This window comes from Tigriopus californicus, chromosome 3, assembly GCF_007210705.1.
Source record: "Tigriopus californicus strain San Diego chromosome 3, Tcal_SD_v2.1, whole genome shotgun sequence".
In the NCBI taxonomy this organism is placed as follows: domain Eukaryota; kingdom Metazoa; phylum Arthropoda; class Copepoda; order Harpacticoida; family Harpacticidae; genus Tigriopus; species Tigriopus californicus.
The window spans coordinates 7540471-7561900 of record NC_081442.1 but is presented as its reverse complement, the minus strand read 5'-3'; the positions used below and the strand labels follow the sequence as shown (position 1 = coordinate 7561900).

The following is a 21430-nucleotide window of genomic DNA, read 5'->3' as shown; positions in this document are numbered from 1 at the left end:
TCATCTATTCCACAAGATCTTGTGGTCATACAAAGGGCTTCTTTTGAATAAATTGAATGGTTTAGGAGATAACAATTTTTTGCTTTCATTCGCATTCCAAATCTCTAGTCCGTTATTAAGCCTTGCTGCCGTCTGAGTCCAAGTCTTGGGAGCTGACGGTAGGTCTGGAAAGATATTACTCTTTTTGTAAGGCCTCAAATCTCAATTTGCAAGATCTGGAAGACCATTATTCGTATCTTCAATGCACCTCGTTCTCATGCCGGCAAAAACCCGTTCTGGGCCAAAGTCATTGATTGGGTTCTCATAACAGATGGGATCGAGTGGTCATGAGGTGGTGTGGTTTAAAAAGTGTATTAAAATAGACTAATCTTCATTGGGCCGCTGGTCATGGAACCCACAGCATCGCCAAGAGAGATGAAACCATGATATCCGGTTGACTCAATGAGGATATTGCTCGTGAGTGAAGTTCTCTACTATTCCAACAGTGCTTTCATGTCTTTGGATAGCCCGCTCATTATTCCAGCTCCTCTGTTGATGTCGTCAACTTGAATTTCCTTTGACTTGGTTCTCAAGGCTCTTCCAGTCCAATGGTCAATCCGAGGGCAAAATCCCCCGGGTCTGGAGGTACCTCTAACTGGCTGAAGAGGGCTCATTTGCCAATATCAGGAGATGGGTAGACGGCCTCGCGCTTTGCATAGGTTGACCTCAGGGCCGGCCTTCTTGGCCGTGGTTGATGAATAGGTTTTCTCCGAAGGTGAGAGTCGAACCCACGCCCTCTAGGGAACCATGTCGTGCCTCCATCAACCACTCACTTTGACAATTAATGGGCCACGGATAGGGTTAAACTACAATGTTACACTCTCCCTCGATGTTTTTGCCACTACAAAGTTCAACGTTTTGCCACCAAGTTGGCTTTGGCAACAGCTGAACTGATGCGACGAGAGCGCCAAAATTACAGCTTACTGCCAAGGAATGCCAAGTCAGCCTCACGATTTCAACGAGCAGTCTATACATATATATATTTATATATAGTCTTAGGAAGCCAAGCCAAAGCGTCTGCTCTTTGCCTGGAGGCTAGGGAATAGATGAGAGGGAATGATTGTGATTGGATGTGCGATTTCAGTCTCAAAGTGGTTGAATTTATCAACGAAAAAGCCCATTGAATGAAACAATGACGTTCTTGCATCTCTTGTTTGTTCTGAAATAAATTATGTGAAACTTTTTAATTAAAAATTCATTTTCCTTCCCTTCTTTTCATTTCTTTTCTGCTTCTTAAGACTCTTCTCGCTTGTCTGCAATTTTCTGAGCAAATAACAGCAATTTGACAATTACCTTTTGACCCATATATCAATAAATAGTATAATCTTGTCAAATTCTGGAACGACCCGTTTTCAGAATGTTTTCTGTTTTTTTACCTGAGCATCCAAAACGTCAACAAAGCCCAGACCCATGGCCTTTATTTCGATTTTTTGAGCTGTGGTAAGCACCAGCATGATATCAGAGGAGTAACAATGTTTCGCATGCCCAAAGGCATTAAGATCAACAGGGTTGTTAGTCAATCTTAACTTTCTAATGAAGGAATTGATTTGTAATTTTTGTGCAAAGGTTGGTTGCTGCCTAATGTATATATGTATATTAAGATGGTTTCAATTCTATCAATTAATAATTCCATTTGATGGTTAACAAACAGATAACGTAAAAAACCATGAATTAGGGTTAAAAATCAATACTTGTATTCCCACTTTTGGACAATTGTACTTGGGTTGTTTTGCCCATCCTGTGTGTTGTTTTGTTCACTTTAGCCCACTTTAAGCCACTTTTGCACACTTTGGTCCATTTTTTTGACACTTTTGTCCACTTGGTGTCCAAAAGTAAAGCTGATTCCCAAAATTGGCCACCCTGCTACATAGTCTACATAAAGATTCCCCTAGAGTAGTAATATACAAGGTATCATCGGATTTTAGGTCTTGTTAGATTGAAAAAACCCCTCGCTATGATCTGGGAATACCGACCCTTCTTCCTCGCCATGTCAGTCTCAACTTCAGTGGATGCAGAAAAAGGAACGAATTTGAGGAGTAAGAGGATGGAGAAGCTGTTGAACACTTGTGCCCAACCTAACCCGGTCAGACTGAAGAAGACCGCCTCGCTCTCAGATGCACACTTCTCAGATCTCCAAGACAGGAGCGAGCAAGGATGCTGCACCTTCGTACGGCCAGTGAACTGGCAATAGAATACCGACAGAGTTAGAGCTTTTTAATCGTTTTGACCTCGCACGCAACGCCCTTATGAAAGTTTATAATTGTTGGCCATGCCTTTGGTTGTGAAACAAAACATACTTTACATGCCCCAACGCCTAAAAAATGCGCATCCATCTGAATCCAGGGGAAATAAAGATGGTCATAGGTAGGAAGTAATAATTGCTCCCTCAGGAAATGACCAACCATTCCCTTTTTTAAGACATGGAGGGCAACGAGGACGAGGGAGGGGTTATTGGTTCTCAACAGAAAGGCAGTCATTAGTTGCCCCTGCGATATCTTCTCTAAGCCCTTCGTTAGCTCCCCCGAGTTCCTTAATGATCGAAAAGGTATCCTTCATCACCAGATCGTCGAGAAGATGTTCGAGTTTGAGTAGACTCCAAGAAAGGTGAGACCTGCTCAAGATGTTCAGCCAGCATTGGACCCAGTCGATCCGACAGCTCTCCAGACTCCCCTCGAGGGGTACAGTTCGCAACCCTCGCCAAGGGCGACTTGAGGATTAGCCACCGTCAGAGTCGTCAGAGTGCCACTACTTGCCTCAACCTCAACTTGAGCGAGCGAGACGATCAAGTGGACAGAAGAGGCTAAACAGATGGACAGGGCACGCCAGCAAGCAAGCAAGACAGCCAGCAAGGATGATGTTAATGATCATCATCATGATCATCATGATCATCATCATCATCCAGCATGGACAGCTTAGTCACTTCGTCACTAGATGGACCAGAATCTACAAGTGAAGGTGAGCAAAGCTTAAAGCTTCGCAATCTCTAGTGGGTATCTATGTGTGTGTGTGTGTGTAAGCCAGAGAGCGAGAGAGAGAGACGAGCGGGAGTTCGGAAAGGTGTGAGCGAGTGATCATCGAGGACGACCACCGTAGCTTGTAGCACCCCGAGCACCGCCACCACCACTAGCAGGACTACAGCCACTGGCAACAAACTCGACGAACCCGTGCACTAAGACCGACTAAGACGTACAAGAAGAGGCCAGATGAAGAAGGAGCGAGTCGCGACGTTGATCGAATTTTCTGTCGCCGCTTTGTCGCGGACTCGAGTTCCTAGGACAGAACAGACAAAAAGTAGTTCCAACAATCCGAAGTGAGTGCAGCTTGTGAAGTGGCAGTCAAACTGACTGGAACAAGTGGGATCGACCAGATCCAACCGATCCATGTTCCCGACTCGGTGCTAAAAAAGAAGGTGAGTCAGCCCAACTCAGGTGGGGATCCAGCTTGTTTCGAGGGACATATTTGGCAATGCCTCCTTTGAACGTACGTACATGCCTTGGATACAGACTCAAATACGAAACCACACATACACATACACACACATACACACACACACACACATACACACACTCACACACGCTTTCGTATAGTAGAGCATAATGAGGGGGAGGAGGAGGATGCCTGTTGCCTTTTTGGGATAGTGGCAAGTTCTCGGAATTGATTGTGATGCCATTCCTCGATCCCGAGGTCGAGCCAGGGCGATCGCCAGGGATTGTCATGGTAGTCCGTGAGTGTGCCGTTCGTTCTTGAACGAAGTGTGAAAGACGGATAATTGCGACGATGATCCTTCATTTCTAAGACGGTCGGTCGAACGTTCATGTACTCATCTCTCAAGTTATTACACATATGTAGAGAGAGAGAATTCACGAAATTCACACGAGTCCTGTATTGTGCTTGTCGTTGTGTTTTGACGACGTAGTGGCTGCCGTTCAAACAAAAAGAACGGTCCAAAGTACACCCGAGATTAAAACGTGCTGGGTTTTCCGTTTCGTTTTGTTGAGCATTCTCCTCACTCAAAGACGAATCAAACAGTCTGGCATTTTCGCGAGGCAGTCCAAGGTAATGCAACACCTCTCGGTCTCATCATGTGAGCAAGCAAAGCTTTCTATCCTTGTCCGGAAATGCTTCCCTTGTACATTACAACATAGCTTGGCTGCCGTAGCGTAGCTCATCAGATCTTTTTCAATTCTGAAGGGCCACCCAACCACGGGTAGCTCAGTTGCAATAACGCCCACCATCACATTGCATTGCAGTTGAAGAAGAGCCATTGTCACTCGGGTATCGTGGACGGTGACAATGACTAGTTTAAATTCGCTCTTCTCATTCACGTCACCGGCGGTCAAGAAGCTCTTGGGATGGAAGCAGGGCGATGAAGAAGAAAAGTGGGCTGAGAAGGCCGTGGATGCCCTGGTGAAGAAGTTGAAAAAGTCCAAAGGAGCCATTGAGGAACTTGAGAAGGCCCTTAGCTCCCCTGGACAGCCATCTAATTGTGTGACCATACCCCGCAGTCTTGACGGGCGATTACAGGTAAGGAAGGACCTTGTATTGATGGCCTTTCAAGGTTCATCCAAAGTACTCCCATTTTCTTAGGTATCCCATCGCAAAGGTCTGCCTCACGTGATCTACTGCCGTGTGTGGCGTTGGCCCGATCTCCAGTCTCACCACGAGTTGAAAGCGCTAGAAATTTGCAAGTTCCCATTCAATGCCAAGCATAAGGATGTGTGCATCAACCCGTACCATTACAAGAGAGTCGAGTCTCCCGTCTTACCTCCGGTGTTGGTACCGAGGTTTTCTGATCCCATGCCCGGAGGATCCTCATCGGCTATGCTTCCATTTTCGGTGAGTTGAAATATATGCTTGTTCGTTCTAGATCCAACCCGCGAGCCATTAACTTTTCTGTACCTCGACAGAACATGCCTGAGCAGATGCCGAGGAATGTGTCCTATGGTCCTCATGGATTCAACAGCCCTGTTATGAATAACCCCAACATGGGTGGACCCATGTCTCCGTCGGGAATGTCTTCCAGTGGAATTCCTTCACCAGGTTCCGTGACATCTGGCGGGGTGGTGGGCAATAACCCTCAGAGTCCGTACAACCCAGGCAACGTGGGCCCTGAGACCCCACCCCCGGCGTATAGTCCTCTTGATATGATGAATGGCCAGACGGATCCTCAGCAAAATCAGCAGCAACAACAACCGCAACAACAACCCCAACCCTCTCAACAGAATCCAGGTGGATCAAAAACCGAGCAAATGGACACGACTTCAAACACGAACGCAGCTCCCACAGCCGTGGCCTACCAAGAACCCGTGCATTGGTGCAGTATTGCTTATTACGAGTTGAATTCGCGTGTAGGCGAAGTCTATCATGCGGTCAACCATCACGTGTTTGTCGATGGATTCACGTATCCGTCGGTTCAAAATAACAACCGATTTTGTCTCGGGCAGCTATCGAACGTGAACCGGAATTCAACCATCGAAAACACCCGCCGCCACATCGGCAAAGGTACGGAGGAATTCAAGCCCTCAAAGCTTCGTCTGGTACCAACTCTTGTAACATCTTATGTTCTAGGGGTGCATCTGTATTATACCGGCAGCGAGGTCTACGCCGAATGCCTCTCAGATTCGGCTATTTTCGTGCAATCCCGAAATTGCAATTATCATCATAGCTTTCTCGCCACCACCGTGTGTAAGATTCCGCCTGGATGCTCGCTCAAGATCTTCAATTTTAAGGAATTTGCCGATCTCCTCACTGAATACGTTCAACATGGCTTCGAAGCCGTCTACGAGCTGACGAAAATGTGTACAATCAGGTACATGCTTTCTGGCATAATTATTGTTTTGACGATTTCCCTTCAGAATGTAACAGTCCCCTTGATTACTTCTAGAATGTCATTTGTCAAAGGCTGGGGCGCTGATTATCATCGGCAAGACGTCACGTCCACTCCGTGTTGGATCGAAATCCATCTTCATGGCGCTTTACTCTGGTTGGACAACGTTCTCACTCAAATGGGCTCGCCCAGCAATCACATCACTTCCGTGTCTTGAAATGCCAGCCAACCTACTAGGGCCAATACTATAGAAAGAAAAAGCTCTTTCTGAGGGTATAGAAAACGAAAGCAATGTAACCCCATGTCTTATTGATCTCTTTTCACATGATTTAAAGAGGCATTGGTGTCTTTCAAAAGGTTCTCGCCACACATCAACCAAGATCAAATTCTTTTACCAAAATGACAATTTTTACTTCTTTTTCAATGTCTCTCAGTGCCTTCAACGAATGATGGCAAATCGAAATATCACGATGCAATGTAAAATTTGTCCAGGCCGTCGCTGGCCTACCATCTATTTCAACAAATTTGCGAGTTTGTCCTCGAACTAATCGTCTTGTGCTTCCAACTAGTAGAATGACTTGTGCCACTGCATTATTCTTTAGTTCAAATGTGCGGTTATAAACTGTACTCTCTATTTTCAAAAGTGAGAATATACAAACTCATGAGTCTGCTGCTTCAAATTATTCTGTCATTTTGTTAATTCATGTATGATCTAAATGGCCTTCAGATCAAAGCTATCCCCTTTTCGAAGGGGGAAGTGTGCCTGGTCCTTATACAGATGGAAAAAATGGAAGTGAATTGTCGGTCGCGCCCACCATACTTGCTTGGCCCAAATGCAAAATGCGTAGCATCTTTTGTCTATGACGATACGTGTACCGGAGATCCGCGCCAGGCTCAACCTAGTTGGCATGCCGGATGCCTAGTGTCAGTCCGACATGACTTCGAGCCGCTCGCTCACATTGGGTAAACAATAGAAATTCGGTTGATATTTCGAATACTGTAGATTTGGATGCCCGATCGTAGCTAGTTGCATGTAATGATGAGGCTACCGGACTGGCGTCGACATCTCTAGGTGGTTAAGGTAGAATAGTGGTTTGACACACTCACTCACTCGCTCAAACAAGTGTGGATTGCTTTCATTATTGAGAAACACAATGAAATTCCTCTCCCTGCAATTTTAAGCAGAAAAGGAGGTCTCTCTGTCTCTCTCTCTCGTCCTGACGATAGCATGGATTGCCAGTGTGCCTTGGATCTGTATCCATCCCAATATCGTTAGGCGTGCTGTAGCGTATATCAAGGGAGATGAGACCTGCCTACGAGTTGGATCGCGATTGCTCAACCTCGGATCAATCACCAAGACCAATGTCTCCCGTTTCCCAACGAGTGTCTCGTCCATATTTGAATCCAAGGAACAGTTTCAGTAACTCGGAGGACGAACGGAATTCTCCTCGGCCGAGAAGTATGATGTCATCCTATTCGAACGGTAAGTCCTTGTGCTCTTTGTTCCGGGCCATCATCGTATCAAGACAGAATTATCCCAGAAGGAGATCCTGAGAGCTCGATCCTGGTGTCGAAGATCCCAAGCCGTCAACAAACAAAGCGTGTCACAATCACGACTCGATCCGAATATGGAAATTACAGAGAATCCCCACTAGCCACGAGCAGTTATCGTGAAGACATCCCATCTCCATTACCGAGCACTCGGCCCGCTAGCGCCATGGAATCGCCCACTAGCTTGCATACCTTGGGATTGGGTCCGGAAGTGCACCCAAATGATTTGGAGTCTAATTTGAGGCGTCTAAAACCAATCCAGGTCATCTCAGCCTATCTTGAGCTGATGGATCATGTGAAACGAATGGAACGGCAAGCTGATCTTCGCGAGGAACTTTTGAGACGCAACCAAAAGCAGATCGAGGCCAAGGACAAGATTATCAAGGAACGGGATATGCTAGTCCGAAAAATGGAACGAGATCTAGAACGCATCGATGAGGAACCGGAATCGGTGTCCCTGGCTCCTTCAGGTAACCCAATGAGTTAACGGCTATTCGTTGTTGACGTAGATGTCTAGAAAGTAGAAAAGGGACAACCAACCGCTTGGTTCACTGATTTGTGATCAATTCTCCAAAGACCCTCCAACATCCAATTAAGCCTCCGTATTCATATTTGAAACTGGTTCATATAACATAGTTGAAAGCTTGCTCTTTCTTTGGAGTTTTTTTGCCATCAGTTTTTCTTCCCCTTGAGCATTTTACTAATAAACCAGGCAGTTTTTGCGACACTGAATTCGATGTCATCATGAATTCAAGGTTGGTTTACATCATATCAATATAGGGACAGATTTCTAGCATCTTTCACTAAAAGAAGAAAATAGGAGCTCATGGATGCTTACGAGGTTAGAACTAGATGTCGTTGAATTTTGAGTCAAGAAGTAGAGAGCATGCCTGTCTGATTACTTAATTTTCAAAAACCTATTGATAACTAATTTTTACCTTTTCAGAAATTGATTTAATCAAATAACTGGCTAACATTCTGGTATTTTGTATCTCAAGTACTATTCCTAAAAATGATTTGTCATGTTTATAAATAACCGAGCAGAACGTCGATTTTGTTCAACAAATCCAATGCAAGTTCCGTTTGACGCTCTACAGTATCTGGAGAGATGACGTTCTGCATGAAAAAGAATGATTGAAAGCTAGTAGCAAGGGACCAACTAAATCAAAAAAATGATAAAAAAAAAATAGCTTTGAAACTAGGTCTGCTTGTTAAAAACATGTAAAATCTCTCATTTTTAAGGACATCTTCCAGTTTTTTGGAAATGATACACGACACAGTTTTGAATCTATTTTTAGATACAAAACGCCTTTTAAATATTAACTAAAATGAAAAACTTGTAAGCAAATTATTTAGTTTATATCGTAATTCGCACCTTGACATTTTTAGGCTTTTTGCTTAAGATTTCAACTATTCTTGGACTTCCAAAAGTTCCCTGATCGTCAGCCGACCGTTGTAAACTTTTGTGGTTGGGTTTGACCTTGTTAATGAACACGTCAAAAGTAAAGAAAGATAAATGTTCCTTTCTGGCCGTCATTGTTGACATTTTTTTTATTAAATAAATGCATCCAAAAAAGTTTTTAGGTAAACCCTAGCGCTCGGTTGAATCCTTTATGCTTGTCATTGGCATAGGATGACCTATTTTTTGTCACATTTGGGCCCATTGTTTCCACTGTTTCCCAGTAAACAACCAAAATTGATGCTTTTACAAATTAAATCATCTTATTGTGTAGACGCCTCAACGATTGGGGCCGTGAGATGTCGTTTCTTTTCATCTGGATGTCCTTACCGCTTGCCCAGTATGGAGTTCCATGAAGATCGCGAATGTAAATTTCGTCCCACAAGATGTCCCTCTTTAACTTGCCCAATCAAACCGCCATTCGCTAAACTTCTTGAACACGTTCAGGTGAGTTTCAACAATTGTGGATTATAATGGCAGTGCCTACTAAATGAATATATTTGAATGAGAGGGCGTTCAAGGATTATAAAAAAAGGACCCAATTCAGGTGAATAGCTTATCCTCCTGCAGAACCACTTTTGCAAGCGCATTAGCGGTTATCACCAAACTAATCCAAATCACCAAAAGAACTATGCTTGATGGACACTAATACCTTGATCGACTACGTTAGGAACCGTTGAAGTAGAGGGCTAACTCATGTGATGCTACAGGGAGTGTTATGCCAAAAAAAATTTTATGTTTCAGGGAAGTTCAATCGAGTATTATCTATATTGGCAAACAATTTGTTTAATCACAGAGCTTTGCACCATTAAATCTATTTGTTTGGTTTAAAAGTAGATTTTTTTGTACCCCATAACGGTTTTTTTCAATCAGCAAAGGTGAAAGCCATTGAGATGTAAAGGAGACGGTTTGAATCCGCTGAAATCGTTCATATTCAGCTTTGCTTTCTTTTACTTGTAAAATGCGAGGTGTTTGAAACACAAAAAACGGAGCAGTGACGCTTCTTCTCAATAGGATTCTTAACATAAGAACCATCCGTATGTTTGTTCAATCTGAATCGACAAAGAGTCTGGTGTCTCCCGGGAATTGCCATATGCAGCAAAATAGTACGAAGTGCACATATTGTACAAAGCAATGGTCATTTCAAGGAATGAATGGGTTCATCCAGCAAGAAGATTCAATCTTGCCAACAACGCGACTTGACCCATTTGTTATCTTCTGAAACTACATAAAGCAAGAACTATGATGAACAGATCTGATCAGACACTTGACATGGGATCTGTCAAGGAACTAAAACACCTTACGTTCAACATCAAGCTTTTGTTCATCAATACTTCTTGCCCCATCGAGTTTGCTCGCTACCTCGCTCGCTTACTTCCTAGCTAGTTACAAGAAATGCGAATGCAGTTTTTCATCAAGTGCGTCACTTTCTTGAGAGATTGGATCACGAAGAAATAGATACCTCACCCTTAGAATCAGTAGATAGCTTTGCAACATCATTCTCTAGGAGAAGGTACATAGCTTGCGCCCCAACAGAAGTCATTCCGATTATCTTCAGACATTGTGAAAATAAATTCACCTATACGAAATACGCGCAGTTTCCGTTAACTTGATCAATTGGTACAAGAATTAGAGCTTATTTGCATATACATACCGGTATCATTGAGCTGGATCGTGGTCTCAAAACTGCACTGATATGTAGATGGCACCTTCCAAAGGGCAAAATTTTGCGCAAAAATAGAGCATGAGTAATTTTTCAGTTGCTACCATAAAGATGCTTGAACTTTGGGCCCTACTCATCATTTGACTTCCGAGTCCATTGTAGGCTGTCTATGATACACTCGTAATTGAGCTTTGGAGTCACAAAGTTTTCCTGGTTAGTCCCAAAACGAGGTGAAAATTGGACCAAACAAAAGAGAAATAGGTTTTCTCGGCGCTAGGTAGCCTAGGTAGGTAAGTATAGGATATGGACAAAAGCAACAGGATCCACATACATGGACTTGACGCAGACATCAGAGTCAGCTAGTTTACTTTACGATTATCAGGTGATGCATCAATAAATACTTGTAGCGTCATGTAACTCGTGAAACGCTTTAACAATGACCCTACAATGATTCCAAGAATTTACAACCTCAAAGCCAGGATCGGGTCAGACCCGATTGTTAATAAAGAACTTTGATACATGGTATTGAAATACTTTGTTTTGCAGGACGATCATAATGGGAGCAAAAAAGGACGTGATCGAATTTGTCGGAATAACTCTAACCAGCTCGTCTCTAGCTATGTCAATATTGACAAAGAGCCCGTGTTCTATAAGACTACTAGGTAAGTATTGAATACTCAGTATATCACTCAAAGATCAAATGATGCGAACATTTGAAAAGGGATTCGATTTGAAGGGGCTATGTGAAGAGTAACGACAAAAAATCCCTGATATAATCTAGAGTGACAAGTTGCAAGAAACCTAATCCTTTTCCATGAAGGCAGCTTGCAAATCATTGGTACTCTACAAGGAAAACTAATTAAAAAACGTCTGAGTCGCTTCTCTAAACAGATTCTCTTCGATTTGAGTTATTCTGCATGCCCTAGAAGCTAGTGAGTCACTCACTCATAGTCATGGCCTACTTCGAGGCAGTATCTGAATGTCAAATCAGCAATCTCTAATCAAAATCCTGGCTGCAATTGGGAATCTTGTCTTTCAAAAGCCGTTTCCATCCATCCAACATGTTCAAAGCATGAGCTGAGTAGAGCTTTTTTGACCGTGCGATCTCGATTTATGTACGTCCTAGTAGCTGCAGTAGTAGCAATAGCTCGGAGACGATCTGTCGCCAACCCCTTTTTGCACAGCCAATTAAAGCGTCAAGAGCATCAATTGCAGAAGTTGATATCGTTTCTTTGGAGCGAGGAAGACGATTCGAAAGAAAGCAATTTGAAAAACAGTAGTTACTTCTCGAACAACATCATATTGTGTGTTTCTTGGAATGACTTGATTTTGATATCCAAGTCAGTCACAAGGGAATCAAACCAGATTTACTTGCCACGTCATCGAGGACATTTCAGGCACCGATCATAATAGTTACTAGACTCATTGCTCACTACTCAAAGTTCTTTTCTAACATTTTAATTTCAGAATGACATGGGTGGCCAACGAACTGATTTGTGACAGTTTTCATTTCTTTTTGGAATGCATGAGAGTCCCGCCGGATTGGCATTTATGGGTGTATATCATTGGATCGGAGAAAGATGCCGAGAAGTATCAGGCCACGATTCAACTGTTTAGAGAGGATGAGTACGGGCAGGTTGCTGATCTTGGATACTCGGCTCAAAGAAGCTATACCGGCCAGGTGAAACGAGACTTTAGCCATGCAAAAGATTAGATTACTTCATGATCCTAAAATCGTCCTAAAACTTAGGTAATCTCCATTCATCGGTCTAAGGAGGAAATTGCCGAATTCAGTTTAGGATTCATGGTCCATGACAAACAAATTCGATCTCTTTGTGGCACCATCTCTAATGCTGAGGAGCAACTGTTTGGATACGAGGTATCTGTGTACAGGAAATGATTGCCCAATCACAATGCACCATGACATGTCGAGAAAGTTCCGGGATTAACATGATCATGTGGGTTGGTCAATCATGGTGGACGTGTCAACCTATCAATGAATGATAATACGATGAAAGTTGATCGGCACGATAAAGCACTGCACACAATATATATACATATATGTATATATGGAATGTTTGGAAAAGCGTCCATTGGAATTTTTATAGATAATATAAGAGAGTGAACTGAATAAGATGCATTTCTCGGTTGCCCGCGTTTCCATGAAACCTGTTTCGTAATGTACACATAGACGTTTGCCAAGTTTTGTCTGTAGGATTTGGAGCTAGGAATTTGGAGGCTCTCCGACTTCGTTGCGGAGAGCTATTCCATGGGCATGTCTTCCAATGAAGACAACCAACATGCCTTGACATTTCGCGGCCAAGGTTGATCGCTAGCGTAGGAACCAAACAAAGAACCAGTGTTACAAACTCCCCATGACCGATCGAATATACTTTGTTATATTTTGATGATCACTGGACAACTCGAACAGCGCGGATAATCAAATCGTTCGGAACAATAACAGATAGTGTCATCAAAACCAAATTAATTAGAATATCAACAGATTATGCTTCAACATGTGGCTGAATTTTTAAATTGAAGCAATTACCTTAGATACTAGCTTACAATGTACTGCTACTGCTCACGTTGGGCAATTGTATAATAGTATAAAATTTCAATGCTGTACTCCAAACATTGACATTTAAGCTGGAGGTACACAGTCCACGCCCGACCGTGTGCGATGGTCCTGCTTGATGCAGAATTGAACATGCTGCATAGTCTCCCTCGGTTTAGTTATCACCAAGGCTTGGTAGTTGGTGTGCATGGGGCCACGTCCATGACGCCTCTTGCCCTGAGAGACATGGGAGGGACAGGTAAGTGCCACCCTTTGAATGGCAGCACCATTTTGCCGTCCCGTCCAAAGTTCATTTGGTGGATGGAGGGCTCTACATCTCCATAACTGAGACCACGGCACCATTGCTAGTAGCTCTTCAGCTGTCTTCCACTCGTCGTCTCCTATGCTGGGTATCAAGGGTAGTAGTACCAAGCCACCAGGGAGCTCCACTAATGGTGATGATACCAAGTTTTGTGTTAGGAACAAGTACTAGCATAGGTCTGTTCGGGCTTGCCCAACGGGATGGACCGTTTGACGTGTTCGTACATACAATTAATACACCAGTCTTATGCGTAGGGCCGGTGGCAGTATTACCTCGTTGAACAACTTTTGGGAGAGCTGTCGCACATCACATCATCGTGCGGACTGATCTCATTTGGACGACGTTTCAGAACTTGCTGAGTAGTGAGAGGTGCAAGAAGTGCTGGTTAGAGTCGTGAAACAAATTCCGAGGAGTACGATCTTCTTCTCGCTTGTCATCCGAGGTGAGCAAATCAATGAAGAAAGTATTATTTCCGTGGAACCAGACCACCACTACTAGCATCATCCACGTCGATCAGAAGATCTGCCTTTTCACCCTAGGTAGTAGTCTCTTTCATCACAACAGTTGCAACTACCCTCCTCCCTCCTGCCGGTTGGCTTCAGTCTTATTTGAAGCCAACTCATCTTGACTTGCCTCGGCTCAGTTCATCTCAGTCGAAGTCCCCTTGGCTAGTTGTACTCGAAAATGTCAACTACAAATTTGATTCCTTGCTGGCTTTAGCCAGGCTAAATCAAGCTTAGCTTAAGATAACGATATTATCCACAGCAGATACTTCATAGCTTCACCCAGAGTGAAAACACAAGTCTCTCACAAAATTGACAAATGAAGCGATCAGTTGATGAACCACACTGAACAACAGATGGAGGGGGTGCCTTTGGGGTGATTCGTCAATCACTAACGACCTCCACATATCTCATCCATAGAGGGCCACTCACTAGCTTCTGAGGGGCTTGGAGGAGATCGTCGAACTAATCATCTCAAGCATGTTTTGCATTCCAGATTTCTAGTCTTCTTATGCAGTCTCCTAACACGGCGTGAACAACCATCCCTTCCCGACCAGACAGAGGAAACGTAGAGAAAACACACTAGATCAGTGAATTCGACCCAACTTACCACACCCCTCCCTATTCCGGAACATCACGGTCGATTTCCCCCCGTAGAAGTGCACTACCCCACCGACATTTCTGACATTGATCCGCGTTTCTCCGTTTACATTATCTTATGCGTCTGAAACTCTTTTTCGCGCTCTCCTCATCCAACCAACGAGTCGAGATCGAGGGCGATTTTTTCGCGGACGCACCGAGATTTCAGCTCGATCCTCCAGCCTCAACTCAAAGAGGTCATTTACACGATCAGACGGACGAGAGAACACGTTCAGGAAAGTTACTCAAACGAGAAGCTCCTGGCTGGCGGGTGGCTGAATGAAAGCTCGCATCCAAGTGGTCCACGCGCAAATCCTATCCGGATCTGATGAGAATATCTCACACTTGGCGCAAACTCTCTTTGAATTGATGTCCAGTTGAACAATAATTTGCTCTCCAAAGTGTCTCTCGTATTCGTGCTCACGCCTGACCAAGTCTGTCACGAAGGAAAACCGGATATTGAATTGACACAACAAGGGACAAAGCACCTAGAAGATACGTGCTAACCATACTAGAAAGGATTAGGCCGAAAATTCCAAAAAACCTCGAAAGGTCTGGCAATCGATTCTCGAGTCAATTGGCGCGTCAGTCGTATGGCCTTGTGATTCGAGCCACAGGACTGCCGTAAGGACAGAACAATGGCTCTCTGTCGAGGGATTCTCATAGCCATTCTGGTTGTGGACTTGGTACATTGCCATTTCATCAACCAATGGGCAGTCGAGATTGAAGATGAAAGCCAAGTTGAGGCTGTGGCTGCCCAATTGAATTGCCGAAACAAAGGTAAGAAGTATTTATTTGCCCAGGGATACGACTTTGAATCCGGGTATCTTCCAGACCCCTTTTAACCATTGAGACCAAAGATACACGTATGTCTAATCAAATACATCGCTGAGATTTCGGTGTTCTAGCTTTCCATATCACGTCTAAACAGACTGAAATTATCGAGATCTGACGAGGAATATATTCTTTGAGCGCCCTGTCCTTGATATCTCATGTTTTTCTTGCCTCCGCGGCCGTCAAAGACATCTATCCGATATTCCTCACTCGACTAAAACAAGGAGGGCACTTCTAAAACTCATTTTTTGATATGCATTATTTTGGGCTTGTTGCCCACTCAAAAGCTTACTGCTTAACTTGTATGTGTCAAAAGTGAATTGATCTGATCTTGAATTCAAGGAGTGAACTTTGCTTGATTTGAAAAATAAGGCATTATGTAAAAGAAGAATTTTCCTGCTTGAGTGCCAGAAGGTCAAGAAGCCATAGGCGTCATAATCGATTCATTTGGTCCTTTTTAGGTAAAATTTTGGACGGAATCTTTTTATTTGAGCACGACCATGTAACGAAGCGATCCGCAAATCCACACGATGGTGCTCACCAAAGCATCACAGAACACGCTCATGTGAAATGGGCAGAACAACAGAAGGTATTATCACGAAAAAAGAGACAAATGTGGCGACTCCCGCCTCCCTCTCAAGCTCAGAAATACGAAGACTTTCTGAATCTCAATGACCAAAGGTAACTAACGAACTAACTACTGATGCTTGTTCGCATGGCCACATTCTGAAACGTGTTTGCCTCTCATTGTACTATCCAACTAACTCCAATCAAATGAGATTCGAGATGTGTATTTATTTTCGGGTGAAGCGCAGAGTTTCTTTAATGCGTCTACAAAAAATATTTTCTTTGAACTAGGGTACCGCCGCGTTGGAGTTTATGAAAACAAACTCATATTCCTAGGGCCTACCCTAGTGCGTCATTTCCATGTAAGTGACATGCGGTTACTTCATCTTTGCTCTGCTCTCTGCTCTCCGCCCGAAAAGCAACATATTCTTACTTTTGACACTAAGACAGTTGAGGATATTTGTAATCAATCGACCACTATCCCGCGCACCCTTGGGAGAAGTCATTGCCTTGCTGTCGTGTTCGTTTGCGTCAAAGTAATCAACATGTGTATATAGCTTAGTAAGTAGTCGCTTTGACTCGGTGGTGCTTTGAAATTAATGACCACATTCACTTGCCCTGACTGTCAAAGTGAGCTTCCGACGGAGGTTAAACAAGAGCAAGACGTCTTGATCGATCAGCTTGAGATTGTCTGTCCTGGCTCATCTCCAATGCTCGTCCAATCAAGTGTCTGATCAATTTAGCCCTCGTTAGACCCGAGGTCTGTAAACGTATCATCTTCTAGGTGGCCTCAGATGTGGTACTTAAATCGAGGCGGCAAACTTGATATGAATGTGCAAGAGGCGTGGTTGGCCGGAGCCACGGGAAAAGGTGTGTCTATTACCATCTTGGATGACGGCATTGAGCGATCCCATCCAGATTTAGTAGCAAACTATGACCACATGGCCAGTTATGACGTCAATGACAACGACGACGATCCCACCCCGAGATACGACTTGATAGATTCTAATCGGCACGGTAAGTGTAATAGGTGTTTATTTACCTTAAATGACGACTAAGCAATATTCAATGAAGCATATGATAGTTCACTATGAAGTAAGAGGGAGCCAAGTCAGGTTTTGTCCATGGAATCTCGGTTTTTAAATAAACGAACTTCAATCGTCAAGTGCCGAACTTTTATTGGTTCCCAGCCAATACGAGTCGTGAGTATACTAGTTAATCATTGGATTTTATTGAATTGGGGAGTAGTTTTTTAGTTACCATGAGACCAATAAATTCATAATTAAAACGCACGATCTAGATCCTCGATTGTTTAGACAGACCCTTCGAGAGCCGACGGTTCTAGATTCATCAAAAATATCATTGTCCAGGTGGGTGTTGAGGCTTGCTATTGAAAACAGAAAATATGCACCCAGAGGTTACGTAATTGTTCAAGTGCCTTCGACGATATGTGGAAGTCTATATTTGGCAATGATGCGCTTGATCCAGCTTAGGAGACTTTGTTTACATCAGCATTGATATCCTTTTTTTTGACACCTCCAATATTCTTTTAGGAACTAGATGTGCTGGCGAGGTTTCGGCTACTGCAAACAATTCGGAATGTGCCGTTGGAATCGCGTACGAATCCGGCATTGGTGGTGTTCGTATGTTAGATGGCGATGTGACTGATGCGGTTGAAGCTCGCTCATTGAACTTGAACAATCAACACGTGGCCATTTACTCAGCCAGGTAAGCTTCAAAGGTTCAAGTCTAAAACGCATTCGTCCAGATCGAATCTCACGTTGAAACTGACTTCATCTGGATCTAGTTGGGGTCCTGACGATGATGGAAAAACTGTGGATGGACCTGGGCGCTTGGCTACGCAAGCCTTTCTCCAAGGGATTGCCAAAGGCCGTGGTGGCAAAGGGTCCATTTTCGTGTGGGCAAGTGGAAATGGTGGACGAGACAAAGACAATTGTAACTGTGATGGCTACACTAATTCCGTTTGGACCCTGTCCGTAAGCTCAGCCACAGAAAATGGCTTCATTCCATGGTAAAACTTTGAGGACTCGAGTCATTCAAGCTCGTTCAAATGTCAATAACGTGGATAATTCATTTTAGGTATTCCGAAGCTTGCTCTTCCACGTTGGCTTCCACCTACAGTTCGGGATCTTCCGGCGAAAGAAAGGTGGTGACAACGGATCTCCATCACATTTGCACATCATCTCACACGGGAACCAGTGCAAGCGCACCCTTGGCCGCCGGAATCGTGGCCTTGATTCTCCAGGTTAATCCCAGTCTGAATTGGCGCGATGTTCAACACTTGACAGTACGATGCGCGCACGTTGCCAATCTCCGAGCCACGGACTGGGCAGTCAATGGCGTGGGTCGTAACTTTTCCCATTCTTTCGGATACGGGATCATGGACGCCTCTTGTATGGTTAGTGAAATGGATTCCCTCGTCTTACGTGTTTTTTGGAAGCGTTTCTTAAGTGTGTTTGTGACCGCTTTTTTTTGGCCTAGGTCCGGACAGCGCGTGTGTGGGAAGGTGCGGGTGAACAACGAAAATGTTCAAGATCTGCGGATCGGATCGATTTAATCATTCCTGGACGACAAGCTAATAAGGCTACGATACAAGTGAAAGACTGCTCGGGGGATGGAGTGAACTTCCTTGAACATGTTCAAGCTCAAGTGACGTTGTCGGCCACGAAACGTGGTGATGTGGCCATCTTCCTGATCTCTCCTTCGGGAACAAGGTCAAGCTTAATCGCTAAACGACCCCGGGATTACTCTCGGGCAGGTTTTCAAGGCTGGCCTTTCTTGACGGTGAGTTTGTAAGGCTCACGTGTTTCTCTCCACTTACGAGGGGAATTCTGTCAACACTCTTATGAATTCTGATTCCATTTTAATGGCAAGGCAACATTATGTATTGGAGAGAGATGAAAATAAGCGAGCGATTTCTCGAACTAATGGCCTATTGGCCATGAAGTGCAGGAACTATGGACAAACTCGACGATTGGGTACGTCAAGGAGTTAGATAAACAGAGTCTGGATGATTTGTCGACTGGAATTGGCCACGAGGAAGTGAAAATTTTGCAATCCCAGTTCCAGAGCAGTTCAGGCTCCAAGGGAATAATTAATTATCTTGTGAAAACACCATCAACTCGCACCAATGCTCATTACAACTGGTTAGAAGATTGTTCTACTAGTAGTATATGGGTTGCGTCACAACTGGCTCGAAGAAGGCTTCCCCCAAATAAATTCCTTAAGACGCGTTAGATATTCCGATCAAATGATTAGGAAGTAATAATGGAGACGCAGTGATTAGTGCAGTTTCCTAGCATGAAAGAAGTCCCTTCCTTGTTCGATTCTTCACCCCAACTTTGTTCGGGAAAACTTGTAAACGCTAACCATACCCACAAACAGTAAACCAGACTGATAAGAACTTCAACATTGCTTTATCGGAGTATTAAATAGAGGATCTGATGCCTAGCTTAGCTGGTCGGATAAGGCTCATCCCTCCGATCCTGACACCACAAATCCGAAAAATAAACTAATTGCTCCCCGCAGGTCCATATGTGGGGCGAATCTCCTGTTGGAACTTGGACGTTAGAGGTTCATAATGATGGACGATCCATCGTGGAACTCAAGGAATGGAGCCTCTCCTTCTTGGGCACTTCCGAAGAACCTCAAATCGTCAAGGCTGAACCTAGCCCCGAGAGCCCGTCGCCCTCTGACAAGCCTCCTGTTCCATCGGGTCCTATTGCACCAGTCGACGGAGCCGAAGTGCCCAATTTGTCGGTTCCTGGTTCGAATCTAGATGATGTGTCTAAACAAATGACAACTCAATCTCAAGTGATCGCCCACTGCAAAGAGCAAATGAGTCAGGAATGGTGTTCCGTCTGCGAGACGGGCTTTATTCAACACAACGGCCGATGTGTGGACTCGTGTCCGGCTCAAGGATATTTTCTAGGCGAATCCAATCGAGCCAGTGCCTGCATTGCATGTTACTACTCCTGTCAGACTTGCAATGGACCCAACGATTATCAGGTGACTTCTTGAGACTTGACACTTTTAAAGATCTGGTAAATAGTTAGGCAGAGCTTTTGAAGTTTGTGTTTTGTATTTGTGTTTCAGAGGCTCTATAAGTTAACTAAGCTAATAGTGATTAGTTCGGGATACATCTTCTTGAGCTTGGGGTCAAAAGTGAATGGAGGCGGTAATTGCCTCATTGGATAAGGCTATATTGGAAATCTCCCAACAAAATTGTGGGCACTGTACTTTAGTCGGTCTAAACGGTCTTCTTTCCGGATTTCGTTCGAACGAACACATTGATAGATATCAAAAGAAATTAGTTTTCGAAAAAGAGACCATTCACTTCTAATTTCATGCATTAACTCGATTTTATTACGTGCACTTCCGGGGCAAAGAGAAGTCCCTTCAAACCGAAGAAAGTCATCTGTTGTCCTTAAACCCATCTTAAAGGGATTAGTGCTATTTTATTACATCACCTAAAAATGCGCTTTTCTTCGTTCCAGTGTTCGTCGTGTTTCGGCGACGCCACGTTGGAAGAAGAATCTCCCACGCAACGTTTTTGTTACAACAAATCGTTGATCCAGCGTGTGTTCTACTCATCCAGATGGTATTACGTCTTGTCCGTGGGTTTCTTGATCAACCTCTTCATCGTGGTCATCCTTGTGGTGTACATTATGCGATGGCGACGATCCCGAGACCGAGTGCTCCCCACTCGTGCCAATGGGACCGTCAACCGCAAATATTCGCCCGGCAAGCTGCCCGGAGATGCACTTCTCTCCAATCCGTTGAAGGGGGGCAACTCCTCATCGGCTGCCATCACGGTGCCTTTTCATGATTACGACAGCTCAAGTGAGGAAGACCAGCTGTATCGGAAACCATACTCGGATAATGCGTGATATTTATGTCTATGAGGAGATCAAATCCAAGTGTCATAGGAGCCACAGCATTGTCGGAGACGCGGAAATCGCCGAGATTCGAGAAGTATTCATTCTGACCTGAAGCCACCATCCAATTAAATTTAGATTACTATGAACCAACATCCCTTGGTCATGAGATTGTTGCAATCAAGAGACCATCCCAGAGCTACCTTTTGTGATAGTTGTTCAGCTAAATAATAATATTAAGTAAAACAATCATGTTGTGAAAGGGATGTTATGTGTCTCGCCTCTCCTCCTCTGCCTCCCCCTCCCCTTTTTAATGAAATGACCGTCCAAGCCACATTCAGTGTGTTTGTGTGCTCAAAAGACATGAGCATGAAGAACCTCTGCAATCGTGAGTGAATGATATATCTTCATTTAAATGCCATGTTCAACTCTATTTTTATTAGATGGCCGAACTAACCAGCTCAAGAGCTTGGGAAGCCATTCTAGAGTAACATCGACGAATTTGCTATGATCATTGCAATAAAGAGAACTCGTTACCAAACGTTTATTTGGCTCTCTCTATCTTGACATTTGT

The 21430-nt window shown here is 44.0% G+C and overlaps 3 protein-coding genes across 7 annotated transcripts; all 3 read left to right on the top strand.

The window, feature by feature from the left end:
- Positions 1-3051: 3051 nt before the first annotated feature.
- On the top strand, positions 3052-6549 carry LOC131877950 (protein mothers against dpp-like). 2 transcript variants are annotated; one of them, XM_059223803.1, is made up of 6 exons: positions 3052-3448; positions 4290-4563; positions 4627-4875; positions 4947-5541; positions 5608-5848; positions 5924-6549. In XM_059223803.1, the coding sequence occupies exons 2-6, from the start codon at positions 4333-4335 to the stop codon at positions 6081-6083; spliced, it is 1476 nt and encodes a 491-aa protein (XP_059079786.1). In that variant the 5' UTR covers positions 3052-3448; positions 4290-4332; the 3' UTR covers positions 6084-6549. The 2 variants fall into 2 exon arrangements, with proteins under 2 accessions (XP_059079786.1, XP_059079787.1); XM_059223804.1 differs by lacking the exon at positions 3052-3448 and adding an exon at positions 3606-4095.
- A 350-nt stretch (positions 6550-6899) lies between these two features.
- On the top strand, positions 6900-12689 carry LOC131877951 (uncharacterized). 3 transcript variants are annotated; one of them, XM_059223806.1, is made up of 6 exons: positions 6900-7349; positions 7411-7887; positions 9151-9323; positions 11086-11201; positions 12007-12220; positions 12290-12689. In XM_059223806.1, the coding sequence occupies exons 1-6, from the start codon at positions 7169-7171 to the stop codon at positions 12437-12439; spliced, it is 1311 nt and encodes a 436-aa protein (XP_059079789.1). In that variant the 5' UTR covers positions 6900-7168; the 3' UTR covers positions 12440-12689. The 3 variants fall into 3 exon arrangements, with proteins under 3 accessions (XP_059079789.1, XP_059079788.1, XP_059079790.1); XM_059223805.1 differs by having other exon boundaries at positions 6901-7349; positions 7408-7887; XM_059223807.1 differs by having other exon boundaries at positions 7219-7349; positions 7508-7887.
- Positions 12690-13700: 1011 nt separating this feature from the next.
- LOC131877949 (furin-like protease kpc-1) lies at positions 13701-21401 on the top strand. Of its 2 annotated transcripts, none has more exons than XM_059223800.1 (10): positions 13701-13857; positions 14415-15337; positions 15853-16072; positions 16743-16975; positions 17512-17686; positions 17766-17990; positions 18059-18377; positions 18461-18763; positions 19508-19987; positions 20476-21401. In XM_059223800.1, the coding sequence occupies exons 2-10, from the start codon at positions 15196-15198 to the stop codon at positions 20866-20868; spliced, it is 2490 nt and encodes an 829-aa protein (XP_059079783.1). In that variant the 5' UTR covers positions 13701-13857; positions 14415-15195; the 3' UTR covers positions 20869-21401. The 2 variants fall into 2 exon arrangements, with proteins under 2 accessions (XP_059079783.1, XP_059079785.1); XM_059223802.1 differs by having other exon boundaries at positions 13718-13954.
- Positions 21402-21430: the final 29 nt, after the last annotated feature.